General features: G+C 36.0%; 1 protein-coding gene across 3 annotated transcripts in view; it reads right to left on the bottom strand.

Annotated features, from left to right (window-relative positions):
• Positions 1-18,175, bottom strand: part of RSRC1 (arginine and serine rich coiled-coil 1) — a 461,399-nt gene that overhangs the window by 327,321 nt on the left and 115,903 nt on the right. For all 3 annotated transcript variants that reach the window (XM_012523649.4, XM_058295198.2, XM_058295200.1), the window contains exon 4: positions 553-726. In XM_012523649.4, the coding sequence (XP_012379103.1) occupies positions 553-726 (174 nt within the window). The remainder of the gene's footprint in view (positions 1-552; positions 727-18,175) is intronic.

Here is an 18,175-nt window from a genome sequence, read left to right as displayed (position 1 = left end):
ACTCACATACACACACTAACACACACGTAGTCCCTGAAACTGACCAAGTTCCCATTCTATATTGAAATGGGCCTAACCAATAGTAAATCACACGGTTCCCTCATTCACCTTAATCCTTTACCTCTAACAGCTTTACAGTAAGCTAATAGATCTTTATTATCTATCATTAAATAGTCTTCCAATTTTAAATTGACATTCATGAAAAAAGGAAATAAAATGTAGCAGTCTTCTAAAGTATTAGGCAAAATTTCCTCTACTTATACACAAAGCTTTGGTACAGCTATTTAATGTTGTGTTTCTAGGATTTGTTATACAAGTATTAAATGAAAATAGCAATGGAAAGGTACCACAATAAAACTCTGAGATTATGACTTTGATTAATCTTTTCTTCTTTCTCTACTGTATTCTCTACTTTTTTCTATCTTCTTCTACTCATCCAGCAATACATGGTCACAGGGTAGGTATAAGAACACTATCCGAGAACAAAAATTTAGTTTGAGTATTGCCTTGGAATCACTGAGTCATCACTGCTTAAGATTTTCTCCAACTTACCCACGTTTGATATTGTGCAATTCCTTGTCCTTCCCTTTATCCTTCTCCTTTTCTCTTTTCTCCTTATCTCTGACTTTACGCCGTTCTCTGTCCCGAGACCTACTACGGGTTCTTCTGTGACTGGATCTTTCACTGCTTCGGCTATGGGAACGTGGACGAGGTCTTGACCTGGACCTACAGTAAACAAATTTTATTAAATAAATTTAGTGCATATTCTGTATTATAGAATGTAAATGCCCTTAAAATTTTTCTGAAAGGAAACAACTCCTTAGTTTTAGGTATAATTCATAAATTCAGTAACTGTGAATTAAGCACTTAAATACATTTTGTTATAAATAAATACTCTTAGATAAAATGATATATGAAGAAATACAGACTGCCAAATTTGCAGGAAATTAAGGCTAAGTCAAAAAAGTGTTTCAGGTTGAAAGTTCAAATCTAAACAAGTCTTGATTACTCAAGTCTCTACATATAAAATATAAATGCATCTACTCTAAGCCCCAACTATAGAGTCTTCCCTCTAATTATTATACAACCCACATTATGCTACCTTAACTAATTGTTCCAATGAAACTATTTCTCCACTCTAATCCAACTATTCTTTTGTATGAAATATATGGCATTACTAGATACAATATACTATATGCTAAAAAAGTAAAGATTTCAGATCCTGGGTTACAGTACAGCCATGAGAGCTTCTACCAGACTGACAATCCTAGAGATAACAATAAAAAACAGCCCCACATTCTTAGTAACTATCTTGAGGGCAGAATCAAGCCTTTGCCATACAGGATAACTAAAGTCCCACAGAAAACCTGTAAGCTTTCTGGCCTGAAAAACCAGAAGACAGATTTAGAGAAATTACAACAACAGGAAAATGAAATGGGAGCCCTAGATGAGAGAGGGGGCTGGCCAAAAGTAATACATTTAAAAATATTAAGTCACATATATGATGAAGAGACTCCAAACAGCTAAGGATAACAGAACTGAACTAAAATTTCAAATGCCACCATAAAGATAGATGTTTTGCAATTTGAATCAAAGTTTAATATCCTACAAAAATAAACAAGAAGCAAACAAAAAAAATCAACATCCTTAGAGGAATATAACAGAATCCAGAGTCTCCACAATGTGACATTCATCATGTCTGGGATAAAATCTAAAATTACTAGATAACCAAAGAAACAGGAAAACTGTGATCCATTCTCAAGTGAAAAAAAGACAGCCAATGAAGACCAATTCTGAGATGACACAGATTTTTGAATTAGCAGATAAAAATATTAAAGAAATAACTGGAACTATAATTATAATGAATGCAAAAACAGGAGATCTTAGGAAAAAACTAAAAAATGAAATTCTATAACTGAAAAATATAATATTTGAAATTAAAATTTTCCTAAATGAGTTTAACAGCAGACTGGTGCAAAGAGAGGAAAGAATCAACGTAATGGATAATAGATCAACAGAAATTATCCAATCTGAAGAACAAGAGGGAAAAAAAACTTTGTAAGAAGAGAAAGAGAAAAACAGATTCTCAAGGATCTACGTGACACTATTAAAAGGTCTATCATCTGGGGAAGTGGATGTGGCTAAAGCAATTGGGATCCTGTCTACCATAAGGTATAGGTCCTGAGTTCCATTCCCATGCTTCTTGGCGAAGGCAAGCAGGCCTGAGCAGAGAGCTGGCACAGCAAGATAATGTAACAAAAAGAGACACAGTGGAGAGACAATGAGAAATGCAGCAGACCAAGAAGCTGAGGTGGCACAAGAGATTAAGCACCTCACTCCCACTCTGAAAGGTCCCAGGATCAGTTCCCAGTGCCGCCTAAAGAGAAGACAAGCAGACACAGAAGAACACACAGTGAACAGACAACATGGGGTGGAGGTGGGGGGATAAATAAATAAATGTTTAAAAAATAAGTCTACCATGTTTATTTAAAACACAAAAGTAGAGAAGATAAATAATGAGATAGAAAATATTTTTAGAAAGTAAAATTGGCGGGAAATTCTTGGAAAGATGGCCAAGAACAAGCTCTGAGACTCTGCACTTCTACTAAAACAATTATTAAACAGGCAGAAAACAGTTTGAAACAAATATTAAGAAACTCTGGAGGCCAGAAAAACACTGTACAACATCCAGGGAAGAGCAGGAGGAAGAAGCTGATAAGTTATGGCAAAGAACAATAATTGCTCTCTCTGCATGGCAGCAACCAGTGCCCATGCACACGCTAGTCAAAAGATCAAAAAGAAAACCAACTAGACCTAACAGACATACCTACAACAGTGCACCAAAAAAACACACAACACATTCTTCTCGGGTTCACATGGATCATTCTCCAGGACCGACCATGTGTTGGGTCACAAAACAAGTCTCAATAAATTAAAATATATTGAAATTATACAAGGTGTATTCTCTGACCACAGCATAATGAAGTTAAAAATCAATAACAGAGGAAGAAATGGAAAAAATTCACAAGTATGTGGAAATTAAAAACACACTCTTTAACAACCATGGGTTAAAGAGGAAACCAGACACAAAATTAAGAAATATCTTGAGGTGAATGAATATGAAAATACAACATACCAAAACTTATGGGATATAACAAAGGCAATGCTGAGAGGGAAATTTATAGCCCAAATGCTTACTTTAAAAATGAAGGAAGATTTCAAATCAAGACTCAAGTTCAAAACTGGAACTAGACAACGAAGAGCAAACTAAACTCAAAGTGAACAGAAGGAAATAACAAAGATTAGAGAAGAGATAAATGAAATTTTAAAAAATAGATTATCAACAAAAGCAAAAGTTGGTTCTTTGAAAACATCAATAAAATTAACAAACCTTTAACTAGACTAACAAAGAAAAAAAAGAGAGCACCAATAAAGAAAATCAGAAATGAAAAGGCAGACCCCACCGAAATGAAAAAGACAGTAAGAGGATACTACGAATAAATGTATGCCAGTAAAGTAAATTACCTAGATGAAATGGTAAAAATCTTAGAAACAAACTACCGACACTGACTCCAGAAGAAATAGAAGACTACGACAAACAAATTACTAATAAAGAGACTGAATCAGTCATCAAAAATCTTCCAACAGGGAAGTGGCTGTGGCTCAATCAGGTGGGCTCCCGTCTACCTGGGTTCATGACCCAGGGCCTCCTTGTGAAGGCAGGCGCGCCTCCAAGCCGTGTAAAGCTGCTGGCCCGCAAGCACCATGGAGTACTGCCCGGCACACAAGTGCCGCGGAGAGCTAACTAAGCAAGGTGACGGAACAGAAAGGGAGACAATTGAAAAAACAGAAAAGCACGCAGCAAATGGACACAGAGAGCAGACAACAAGCAAGCTGCGGGGGGGGGGGGGGGGGCGGCGGGGCGGAGATAAATAAAAATAAATACAGACACACAGAAGAACGCACAGCAAATGGACACAGAGAGCAGACAGCAAGCAAGCTATAAGGGGGGAAGAGAACAAAAATAAACCCCCCCCCCCAACAAAGAAAAGCCCAGGACCAGATGGCTTCACAGGAGAAATCTACCAAACATCCCAAGACTTATCTCCAATTCTGTTCAAACTCTTCCAAATAAGTATAGAAAAGGGAAGATTCCCAATCATTCTATAAGACCATCGCCACCCTCATACCATAGTCATGTAAAGATACTATAAGACAAGAAAACTAGAGAATAATATCACTTATAAATACAGATGTAAAAATCCTCAACAAAACACCAGCAACCAAATCCAACAGCATATTAAAAGAATTATATACCATCATCAAGTGGGATTTATCCCTGGTATGCAAGGTTGGTTCAACATAAGAAAATAAATTAATGTAATGTACCACATTAACAGAATGAAGGAAAAAAAACACATGACCATATCAATTGATGCAGAATAGGGATTAGATAAAATTCAGCTGCCTTCCTGAAAAGAGCACTTAGAAAACTGGCAATAGACAGTAACTTCCCAAACAAGATAAAAGGCATATATGAAAAGCACACAGCAAATACTGTATTATAGGATGGCCACTGTCACCACAGTTATTCAACACTGTACTAGAAGTTCTTGTCAGAGCAATTAGGCAAAAAAAAAAGAAACAAAAGGCATCCACCCTGGAAAGGAAGAAGTAAAACTCCCCCTAGTTGCAGATGGTATGGTCCTATACACAGAAAATCCTGAAAAATTCACAACAAAGCTAATGAATGAATTCAGGAATGTGGCGGAGTACAAGATCAATACTTAGAAATCAGTAGTGTTTCTATACACAATCAGGAGAAAAATTTTTTTAAAAATTCCATTCACAATAACTAATAGAATCAAATATTTATGAATAAATCTAACCAAGGATATAAAGGATTTGTACACAGAAAACTACAAGACATTGCTAAAAGAAATTAAAGACAACCTAAATAAATGAAAGGACATTTTGTGTTCATGGATTGGAAGACTAAATATCATTGAAATATCAATACTACTCAATGTAATTTATAGGTTCAATGCAATCCCATAAAAAACTCCAAAAACCTTGGTGCTGGAGTTGGAAGGTATACATCCAAGAGACTTGAATCTTTGGGCCATCCATGTGCCAGCTCGGTCCTGAGCCTCAGCAGCGTTGCCACACCTACTCTCCAATTCATTGGACTCACCCAGGACAACTAACAAGGAGATAAGGATGGACAACCACCATACCAAAGAACCGAGAGAGTTTATAAGTGCAAGCAAGAGAGTCCTATCCATCAGCCATATGGGATCAAGGCCTCCTCTCAATTAGAGGTAGAGTGGGCATCACCATTCCAGAATCCTCAGGACTGGAGAATAAAATATGGACTAGAGTGGACTTACTGGTATTCTACTATACACTTATTGGTATTCTAGCAATGGAAGAAATTATATAATTGATGTGGAGACAGTGGCCACTGGAGGTGCTGAAGGCAGGGTGAGGGAAAAAAAGGTATAATATGGGGGCATTTTGGGGACTTGGAATTGTCCTTAATGACAAAGCAGTGACAAATTCAGACCATTATATATCCTGCCATAACCTACAGAATTGGGGGGGATAGAGCGTAAATTACAATGTAAACTATAATCCATGCTTAGTGGCAATGCTCCAAATTTGTTCATCAATTGCAATGAATATACCACACAAATGAAAGAAGTTGTTAATGTGGGGAAGGGTAGGAGGTGTGGGGAGTGGGGCATATGTGAATCCCTTATATTTTTTTGCATAACGTTTTATGTAATATAAGTATCTTCTCAAAAAATAAAAAACATTAAAAGAAAAAAACAGCCTTCTTTGAAGAAATGGAAAAGCCAATCATCAAATTTATATGGAAGGGTAAAGAGTCCCAAATAGCTAAAGCCATTTTGAAAAAGAAGAATGAAGTTGGAAGACTCATACTTCCTGATTCTAAAACTTATTACAAAGCCACAGTAGTCAAAAAAGCATGGTAATGGCACAAGGACAGACAGAATTGAGCTCACGAATCAACCTTTACAGTTATGGTCAACTGTTTTTTGACAAGTGTAGAAAGACCATTCAATTTGGAAAGAACAGTGTCTTCAACAAATGGTCAAATAGTGCTGGGAAACCTGGATCTCTATTTGAAAAAAGAAAAGAAAAGAAGAAGGACCTCTACTTCACACCAAATACAAAAACCAACTCAAAATGGATCAAAGACCTAACATCTAAATATAAGAGCCAGAACTATCAAAATCCTGGAAGAAAATGTAGGTAAATGTCTTCAGGACCTCGTTTTAGGCAATGGTTTCTTACGATACCCAAAGCACAAGCAACAAAAGGAGAAAAAATATATATAACCTCATCAAAATAAAAAACATTTGTACCTCAAAGGATTTTATCATGAAAGTAAAATCAACTTACACAAAAAAGAGAAAATATTTGGAAACTGCATATCCCATAAAGGTTTAATATACAGAACATATAAAGAAATCCTTCAACTTAACAACAAAAGGACAAACAACTCAATTAAAATACGGGTAAAAGACTTCAATAGACACATCTCCAAAGAAAATATACAAATAGCCAGGATGCACATGAAAAGATGATCATTAGCTATCAGGGAAATGCAAATCAAAACCACGGTGAGATACCATTTCACACCCATTAGATGGCTGCTATTTAAAAAGGAAAATAAGTGCTGGAACGATGCAGAGAAATAGAATAGGAATACTCATTCATTGCTGGTGGCAATGTAAAATGGTGCAGCCACTATGAAAGACAGTTTGCCAGTTCTTTAGAAAGCTAAGTTTAGACCTACCATATGACCTGGCAACTCCACTAAATATATACTCAGAAGAATTGAAAGCAGGGACTCAAACAGATATTTGCTCACTGATGTTCATATTGGCATTATTCACAATTCAATTATCACAAGGTGAAAGCACCCTAAGTGTCTATCACCTGATGAATAGATAATCAAAATGTGGTATATATATACAATGGAATATTATTCAGCTGTAAAACAAAATGAAGTCCTGACTTTTGTGAGAACATGGATGAACCTTCAAGACATTCATTACATTGAATAAAATAAGCCAGACACCAAAGGACAAATAGTATATGATCTCACTGATTTGAAACAATTAGAATAAGCAAACTCATAGAGTCAGAATCTAGAATATAGGTTACCAGGGGTTGGGATAGGGAATGGGAAGTCAAGACTTAAAATGTACAGGGTTCCTATTTGGAATGATTGGAAATGCTTTGATAATGGATGGTGATGATGGTAGCACAACATTATGAACACAATTAAAAGCACTGAAATATATTTCTGAGTATGATTATAAGGGGAAGTGTTAAATTATATATATGATGATTGAATCTATTTATTTTGTTAATGCATGGAACTACACTACACAAGAAGTGAACCTCAGATTCATCCAAGGACTTTAATTAATAGTGTAATTGGAGGAGTGTGCTGTTGTCCATGTGGCAAATATTCCACACCAATGTTGGTGGTGAGCTGTTATATGGGAAATCTGTATTTTCTGCCTGATTGTTCCGTAAACTCACAAGTTTTCTTAGGAAAAAAAAAATAGCAATGGCCAAAAGAGTCCCAAATCTTATAAAAGACATAAATTTATAAATTCTAGAAGTTCAGCAACCTAAGATAAGATAAAAATGAAGATCATGACTAAGTTTACCATAGCCAAACACATGAAAACTAAAGATAAAGAGAAAATTTTGAAAGTATTCAGAGAGAAATAATACATTACATACAGTGGAGCAATGATACAAATTACTACTGACTTCTCAAAAGCAATGGAGGTCAGAAAATAATAAAAATTCTTGACATGCTGAAAGGAATAAAAAAGTCAAACCAGAATTTTATATCCAGCAAAAATATCCCTCAAGAAAGAAAGTAACATAACACATTTTTGAGTTAAAAGAAAATGTAAAAAACATTCATCAATAGCGGACCTGAACTACAATGTATACTAAAGAGAATTCTTTGAACTGAAGAGAAATTGTAACAGGTCAAAAGTTGGTTTAATAAGGAATGAAGGGGGGCAGCGGACTTGGCACAGTGGTTAGGGCATCCGTCTACTACATGGGAGGTCCGCAGTTCAAACCCCGGGCTTCCTTGACCCGTGTGGAGCTGGCCCATGCGCAGTGCTGATGCGCGCAAGGAGTGCCCTGCCACGCAGGGGTGTCCCCGCATAGAGGAGCCCCACACACAAGGAGTGTGCCCCGTAAGGAGAGCCGCCCAGCACGAAAGAAAGTGTAGCCTGCCCAGGAATGGTGCTGCACACATGGCGAACTGACACAACAAGATGACGCAACAAAAAGAAACCACAGATTCCCGTGCCGCTGACAACAGAAGCGGACAAAGAAGATGCAGCAAATAGACACAGAGAACAGACAACCGGGGTGGGGGGGAGGGGAGAGAAATGAATAAATAAATCTTTAAAAAAAAAAAAAGGAATGAAAAATATCAGAAACAGTGAATATGTAGATAAATTACAAAAGACTGTTCAATTTCCCTTAACTTATTTAAACTATATGTAAATACTTAAAGTAACAATAGCGATGTATAATGTAGGATTTATGATGAATATATGTATAATAAATATATCCTCTACAGCATAAAGTGAATGGACCTAAATGACTGTAAGACTGCGACATTTTACATGAAGTGATGCAATAGTACTCAAAGTAGACTGAAACATTAAGGCTATATATTGAAACCCTAAGAGCAATTACTTAAAAAAAGAGAAAAAGAAAGGAAAAAGAAACAAAATAAATTAAAAGAAGTAAAGCTAAAAGGCCAGTAGATGAATTAAAAGGGAATGCTTAAAAAAATATTCATTAATCCAAAAGAAAGCAGAAAGGATGTACAAAGGAACAACAAAAAAGGAGTAAACAAAAAGGTCAACAGAGCGAATAATAAAATGGTAGATTTAAATGCAATCATATCAGTAAATACATTACATATGAATGGACTATATACAGCTTATCTAAATGAATTAAAAAGCAACACAAACTATATGCTACATACAGACAATGACAGGGTGAAATAAATGGTGGAAAATTGATATATCATACAACAAGTATGTACAAGAAGGCTAAAGTGAATATATTAATATCAGATACGTGAAACTTCAGAAACAAAGAGTATTACTCCAAAAAAAATTGATACTTCATGATAACAAAATGGTCAATTTCTGAAAGAAGTCATACATAATATGTATATGTGTATGACCACAGCAGAATAAAATTAGAACCAATAATAATAGAATAGCTATGAAAAGCACAAATATATGGAAATTAATCACTTCTAAATAATTCACAGGTCTAATAAGAAATCACAAGGGATAATAAAATTGAATGATAATAAAAATGCAACACACGAGAATTTGTGGGATGCTGCAAAAGCAATGTTTACAGGGAAATTTATACCTTTAAATACTTTTATTAGAAATGAATAAAGGTCTACAATCAATGACTAAAGGTACTAACTTAATTAGTTTGAAAAAGAAGAGCAAAGTAAACCAAAAAAAAGGTAGAAGAAAAAGAAAAGAGGAGAAAATCTGGTGAAATAGCAATAGAGAAAATCAACAAAGCCAAATTCTGGCTCTTTGAGAATATCAATGAAATTAATAAAACCCTAGCTATAGTAATCAAGCAAAAAATAAAAGGGCAGTCACAAATTATCAAAGATTAAAGAAAGTAGATGATGGAAAGATGACATGAACTATCTATCCCTGGATAGTCAGGATATACATAGCACTTGAAGAGACTGATGAAGGGTTTCAGTAGCAGTAATGTCTACCCTCTTCCACTCCTAAGCTGTTCACTCAGTAGAGGAACAACAATATTTTGTCATTCATATTTTTTAAAAATATATGGTTTTAAAAAGTTACAATATTTATTGCTAAAAATGTCAGCATGGGTTTAGATTATTTCATTGTTCTAATTTACAAAACCTAAATTTCCATTATTTTATCTGTAACAAGTTACCTCGAGAAGTAGTTGAATGATGTGCTAGTCTAAATAAATGAGTAAAATATGAATTAGAAGCATACCAAATATATTTCCTTTATATAATAGCTAATCCAGGAAAGAGCAGCATTCTGATCTCAATAGACCTTTAAAATCTTAAGGATGGCATAAGGCTCACTCAAATTTCTTAAAATAAAAGGATAAAGAAAAACCTAACCCTCAGCTGCCAAATAATCTCCAGTGGCTTGCTATTGCTAGAAAGACCTATCACTTACCATCCAAGCTTTTTGAGAATGAAGGGGGATATTTTTGAGAGTCGGTGGGGGCTAATAAAATCAGGACTATGGGTGTAAACTGGGACTGTCTAAGCAAAATCAGAAAGAATGACCACTCTGTCTATCACCATCATAGTTAAGTTTGATACCACAGTAAGCACCAAGGTCTTCTATCAACTACTACCTACACCATCCTCCTATCTTTTCCCATCTCTAACTCCTCTAAATTTACCTAATCTATGAAGCAAACTCAATTGTCTCCAAATCCATTTCATAATTTTTCCTAATGCAAAGACTCCACTATAGAAAATATGTATGCCTGCCATTCTCCAAAAACACCTTGCTCATTAATCACCCTATATCTTCATACAAGCAATCCAACCACTATGGAATATTTTCCAATAATGGGTCTAGTGTGGCTTAATGAACTGTGATAGCAATAACAGATCTATAAATTAAGTCACCCATGATGTCAAATTCAAGAAAGGAAGTTTTTCAGTATCACAGCATGTAATATAAGCTACTAGACATTTTACCCCTAATTCCTCAATGTTCATTATTTTAATCTTCATATTGTAGGACTATTAATCATGCTAATGGGCTGCAAGTGGCAAAGAGTATCCCTGGAGAGAATGCACGGGAAAAAATAGCAAATCCAAAAACAAAGATAGAATGACAATATTAAAGGATATCAAGCACAGCTGTAAATGAATTAAACTGCTGACTTCCTTTATATAATTTGTAATAAAACTCACATACTAGACATATGAACAATCCCATTTGCTTTATTAAGTAATGTTATTTGAATATCTGAAGGATCAAGAAGAAAGTAACAGATTAAAGTAAAAAGATTTCCCACTCTAACCAAACAGATAAAAAAAACAAACAAAAAGTTAAAGAAACTATATTAAAATGTAAGATGTTAAATAATACCTTTTCTGAAAGCCAATATGGAAACATATTATGCTTATAATCAAAGAAACAATTGAATAAAAATGTGGCACTATAGGACACACAATTCATAGGCAACAAATGGACAGGAAGATGTCTTATTACATCAGATAAATGCTTTCAATATCTACAGAATAGGAAGAATCACCAGAGCGTCTCTACATTAAATGAATTACTGCCCTCAAAAACCAATTTGTCATGTTTCTTAATTGGTTATTAAGTTCCAAACACATGTAATCAAAACAAATACCTTAATATTTCATCTTTAAAAAATAATAACTTCAATCTCATGTAGAGTCCTATAAAGACCCGACTTACCATAAAGTAAAAGTGATAAAAATGGAATGAAATAATTGGACAGAGAATAAACTAACATGAATTCCAGGTCAGGAAGACAATTTGAATGTGGGCATTTAATTTCATCCCCTACCAAAATCTAACTGAAATATAACAAGGGGAATTATTTTATTTTATTCCCTTTATTTATTTTTTTAATGTTACATTCAAAAAATATGAGGTCCCCAGACACCTCCCACCCCCCTCACCCCACTCCTCCCCTCACCCCACTTCTCCCCTCAATAACAACAACCTCCTCCATCATCATGAGACATTCATTGCATTTGGTGACTACATCTCTGAGCACCTCTGCACCTCATGGTCAGTGGTCCACAACATAGCCCACACTCTCCCACAGTCCACCCAGTTGGCCATGGGAGGACATAAAATGTCTGGTGACTGTCCCTGCAGCACCACCCAGGACAACTCCAACCCCTGAAAATGCTCCCACATCACATCTCTTCCTCGCTCTTCCTACCCCCAGCAGCCACCATGGCCACTTTCTCCAAGTGGGAATTTTTTAAAATAACATACAGTCCAGGAAAGAGATGCCCTTTGGAAAGAGGAGGTATCCCTTAGTGGCTTAGGAGTAAGTAAGAAGCTAAATGTCAGGGCTTTACAGAAACAAGATCACAAGAAAGGATCTGAAAAAAAGGCCTGGCTTTCCCCATAAAATTCGCCATTTACTAAAGAAACTCCACTTCATTATACTGGTAGAAGAGGTCATTCAATAACCCTTATAAACTAGCTGCTGAGATTATTTTATGAATCCACAAAAGGGAAAGATTATGTTTGTAAACTAATCTATTCCCATGGGTATGATACCATTTGATTGGAATAAATTCTGTTGAAGGTTCTTTCATTAGATTACTTAATAAGATAATTCAGGGTTTTTGATTGGACATCAATGAGGAATGATTCAGGCTGAATCTTCCCCCCTCTTGTTTGGTTTGATATAAAACAATACACAAAGACACAGAGGCAGACAGGAAAAGGAAGTCACCATATCTGATCTTATCATTTGAGAGAGGACTAAGTATCACTTAAGCATGAAGTCCCCAAGAGTCTCAGCCCACAGAACAGTTCAAGAGGAGACATCAAGCCCAGATGGGAAGGCTGAGATCTTGGCAGAGATTGCAGGCTATCTTGCTTTGCCACGTGCCTAGACAACAGAATCAACAGTTGTTGGCTTTGGTGAGAGAGCATCAAATGGTTGCTGTTTGATTTTATGAAAGACATTTTTGAAAATCATCTCAGAATACTAAATTACAAAGTACTCAAAGGAAAATATGACTAAACATATAAAAATAGAGATAGAGTTTAGTGAGGAAAAGAGTCAAAGAGAAAAAATAAAACAAAAGAAGGGAAATGGATGTGGCTCAAGCAATTGGGCTTTTGTCTACCATATGGGAGGACCCAGGTTCAATCCCTGGGACCTCCTGGTGAAGGTATGTCAGGCTGGTGCAGTGAGCCAGGTCAATGCGGCAAGCCATACAGCAAGATGATGATACAACAAAAGACAAATGCAGGGGAGACTCAAGGAGAGACACCACAAAAACCAGGAACTGAGGTGGTGCAAGTGACAGGGAACTTATCTCCCACTTCAGAGGTCCCCAGGATCGAATCCCGGTGTAACCTAGAGGAGAAAACAAGAAGACACAAAGAAAACAGACACAGAAGATCACACAACAAATGGGCACAGGCAGCAAAACAGCAGTGGGGAAGAAGGGATTAGTAGAGATATGGAAGGGGACTTCCAGGAAGGTGGCAAACTAGAAAGACATGGGACGCTTTTCTCTCCCGGAAAAATAGCTGAAATGGACTGGAAAAATATCCTCTAAGATTTAGGACACCAGGCGAAGGCTGGATACTGTCCAGAAGAGAGAGAGACAAAGGAAAAGAATCACTACGGCAAAACTGTGAGTTAAAAGCCACAGCTGCTACTGCCAGCACCCACCCCCACCCTATAATACTTTTGAATTATTAGGCCTCTGGGCCTGTTATAGACAAAGGAGGCCCCAGGGATCCACGAACCCAAAAAAGGAGAGAGAGAGGGACACAGCCTAAAGATGATTCAGCTTTTGACCCACAAATTCGGTCTGCTGGATACCACAAGCCCTTCCAGACTGGGTGGGGTTATGCCATTGTTTGCCTTGTGAGCCAGCTTGGGACTAAAAAGATCCAGAACTAAAGAAATGCAGCCCTTCCAATCTCCCTCTCTACTAACAGGGACTGATTGTTGATGACGAAGAGAGGAGTGGAATTATTTCCTACCAGGGGAAAGGGAGGGGGCTGCCAGTGAAGGCTGGAAACTGCCTCTGAGAAAGTATGAATTTTAAGGCTCTTAGCCTCCAGGCAGGAAACTCTATCACACTGATCCAGTCCCTGTTGCAGCAAACACACTCTGACCAGGCACTGAATGAAAGGGCTACCAAAGATCACCACCTGCTGGCAGACCATAGAAGTGCACGTGAGGAAATTAAAAGTAAATAAGTAAAAGGGGCTTTTTCTGGCCTTCATAGTCTCCCTTTGCAGGTCCTAGGAAGTTGATTTGCAACCCACTACTGGGTCCAGAACCAAGAACTAACAAGAACAATCCTAATGATCCAGGATGAACCAAGAATCAAAGAGCAGCAGTAACAAACACACAGCCTCCCACCACTAAATCCCTATGAAAGAGATAAATTGAGCATCTGAGTAAACTGCCATCCTATCAGATGCCTAGAGATCAACAAAAAATTATGAGCCATACTAAGAAAAAGGAAAAAGAAAAAAAAAAAAAAAAAGGAAAAAGTAAAAAAATCTCTGGACACCGGTATAGGAAGAAGAAAAAAAAAAGACAACAATATTGGTTGAGCACAAGAAGAATTTGAAATCCTGAACAGAAAAGTAACAGAGCTCATGGGAATGAAAGACACAGTAGGTGAGAAAAAAACACATTAGAGGCCTACAACAGCAGACTTGACATGACGTAAGAGAGAATAAGCAATACCAAAGATAGAGCAGCTGAAATTGAAGAGAGAAAAGAATGGAAAAAGGGGCCCAGGGAGTTGAATGACAACACAAAATGCAACATACATGTCATGGGATTTCAAGAAGGAGAAGAGAAGGGAAAAAGGGCAGATAGAGTAGTTGAGGAAATAACTGAAAATTTCCTAACTCATAAAAGAAATAAGCTTAAATGTCCAAGAATCACACCATACTCCAATCAGAATAAATCTGAATAGACCTACTCCAAAACACATAACTATTCAGAATGTCAACTGTCAAAGATAAGGGAGAAAATTCTGAGAACATAAAGGGAAAAGCAAACCATCATATACAAGGGATGCCCAATAAGATTTAGTGTGGATTTCTCATCAGAAACCATGGAGGAAAGAAGACAGTGATATGATACAATTAGGAGACTGAAAGAGAAAGCTGCTAGCCAAGAATTCTTTATCCAGCAAAACTGTCCTTCAAATATAAAGAAAAGCATAAAATATTCACAAACAAACAGAAAGTAAGGGAGCTTGTAAAAAAGAATCCACCTTTGCAGGATATATTAAAGGAACACTTAGAACCTGAAAGATAAAGATAGGAGAGAGAGGCTTGGAAGAGACTAGAGAAGAAAAAAGAGCAGAAAGGAAAACCAAAGAGTAAAAAGAGTTGAAAATATGATATGATATATGAAAACCAAGGAATAAAATGGCGGAAATAATAATACATTTAAAATAATATCTTGAATGTGAATGGACTGAACTCCCCAATCAAAAGACACAGGTTGATTGATAGAATGGATAAAAAAACATGAGTCATCCATATGCTGTTTACAAGAAACTCACCTTAGACCTAGGTATACATACCAGCTGAAAGTGAAAGGCTGAAAAAGATACTCCATGCAAATAACAACCAAAAAAAGAGCCGGAGTAGATACATTAATATTGGAAAAAACAGACTTTAAATGCAAAAAACGTATACAAGATTCATAAGGCCATTATATATTAATAAAAAGGACAATCCACCAGGAAGATATAATAGCCATAAATGTGTATGCACCTGAAGAGGGTGCACCAAAATACATAAGACAAACCCTGGCAAAACTGAAGGGAGAAATAGACATCTTTAAAATAATTGCTGGATGTCAATATACCATTCACATCATTAGACAGAACTACTAGACAGAAGATCAACAAGAAAGAAGAGAACTTGAACAATATGATAAACAAGTTAGATCTAACAGATATACAGAGAACATTGCATCCAAACTCAGCGGGTTTTACATTCTTCTCAAGTGCCCATGGATCTTTCTCCAGAATAGACCACATTTTAGGGCACAATGCAATTCTCAGTAAATATAAAAAAACTGAAATTATACAAAGCACCTTTTCAGATCATAATAGAATGAAACTAGAAATCAGCAATAGACAGGAAAGAGGTAAATTTGCAAATCTGTGGAGGCTAAACAAAACACTTCTAAATAATCAAATAGGTCAAAGAAGAACTTGCAAGTGAAATCAGTAAATATATTGAGACAAATGAAAATGAAAACACAACTTATCAAAACTTATGGGATACAGTGAAGGCAGTCTTGAGAGGGATATTTACAGCCCTAAGCATCTATATTAAAAAAGAAGAAAGAGCTAAACTCAAAGATCTAGCTAAACAACTGGAGAAATTCAAAAAAGAACAGCAAGCCATCCCAAAACAAGCAGAAGGAAAGAAAGAATAAATATTAGAGCAGAAATGAATGAAATTGAGAACAAAAAAAAAAAGAGAAATTCAACAAAACCAAAAGCTGGTTCTTTGAGAAGATCAATAAAATTGACAAACCCCTAGCTAGACCAATAAAGAAAAAAAGAGAGAAGATGTAAATATATACAATCAGAAATGAAAGGGGGGAAGTTACTGTAGACCCAACAGAAATAAAAAGGATCATAAGAGGATATTATGAAAAACAAACTAGACAACCTAGATGAAATGGGCAAATTCACAGAAATACACAAACAACCTATACTGATGCTACAAGAAATACAAGAAATTAACAGACCAATCACATCTAATGAGACTGAATTATCATCAAAAATCTCCAACAAAGAAAAGTTCAGGACCAGATAGCTTTAGAGGTGAATTCAGCCAAGATTTTGAAAAGAATTAACACCAATCCTGTTTAAAATCTTCCAAAATATTTTGTGCAGCTAACATCACACTAATTTCAAAGCCAGATAAAGACAGTACAAGAAAAGAAAATTACATACCCATCTCTTTAATGAACATAGATGCAAAAATTATCAAGAAAATTGCAAAATGAATCCAACAGCATATCAAAAGACACACATCATAACAAGTGGGATTTATTCCTGGTATGCAAGGCTGGTTCAACACAAGAAAATCAATTAATGTAATACACCACATTACAAATTGAAGGAAAAAAAACTTATGATCATCTCAGTCAATGCAGAAAAGATATTTGACAAAATCCAGCATCCTTTCTTGAGAAAAACACTTTGAATGACAGGAAGGAAAATTCCTCAATATCATAAAAGGCATACCTGAAAATCCCACAGCCAACATCATACTCAATGGGGAAAGGTTCAAAGCTTTCACTCTAAGATCAGAACAAGACAAGGATACCCACTGTTACCACTGTTATTCAACATTACCAGAATCTAGCTAGAGCAATTAGATAAGGAAAAAAAAATTAAATGTATCCAAATAGGAAAAGAGGAAGTAAAACTCTCACAATTTGTGGATGACATGATCCTATATTTAGAAAATTCTGAAATATCTACGACAAAGCTACTTGAGCTAATAGATGAATTCAGCAAAATGGCAGGATACAAGACCAACATGCAAAAATCAGTAATGTTTTGTACACTAGTACTGAGCAATCCAAGGAGGAAATCAGGAGGGAAATTCCATTTACAATAGCAACAAAAAGACTCAAATACCAAGGAATCAATTTAACCAAGGAAGTATGGAACCCGTATGCAGAAAACTATGAAATAAAGCTAAAAGCAATCAGTGAAGACCTAAACAAATGTAAAGACATTCTGTATTCATGGTTTGAAAGACTAAATATCATGAAGATGTCAATCCTACCCAAACTGATTCATAGAGTAAATGCAATACTAATCAAAATTCCAGCAACCTACGTTACAGAAATAGAAAACACCATTGCAAAATTCATTTGGAAGGGAAAATGCCCCTGAATAGCCAAAGGCATTTTAAAAATGAAGAGTGATGTGGAAAGAATTTCACTGCCTGACCCTGAAACATATTACAAAGCTACAGTGGTCAAAATAGCATGGTACTGGCATAAAGATAGATACATCAATCAGTAGAACTGACAGTCCAGAAATAAACCCTTATCTCTACAGCCAACTGGTTTTTGACAAACCTACCAAGTTCATCTTAACAGAACAAAATAATCTCTTCAACAAATGGAGCTCAGAGAACTGGATATCTATAGCCAAAAGAATTAAAGTGGACCCCTATCTCACTCCCTATTCAAGAATCATATTAAAATGGATCAAAGACTAAATTTAAAAGCCAGGACCATAAAACTAATAGAAGAAAATGTAGGGAAATACCTTAACAACCTTTCGGTAGGTGCTGATTTC

Source organism: Dasypus novemcinctus, chromosome 4 (genome assembly GCF_030445035.2).
Source record: "Dasypus novemcinctus isolate mDasNov1 chromosome 4, mDasNov1.1.hap2, whole genome shotgun sequence".
NCBI classification, from domain to species: domain Eukaryota; kingdom Metazoa; phylum Chordata; class Mammalia; order Cingulata; family Dasypodidae; genus Dasypus; species Dasypus novemcinctus.
The sequence above is the reverse complement of the archived record's forward strand: the minus strand, read 5'-3'. Positions and strand labels throughout refer to the sequence as shown.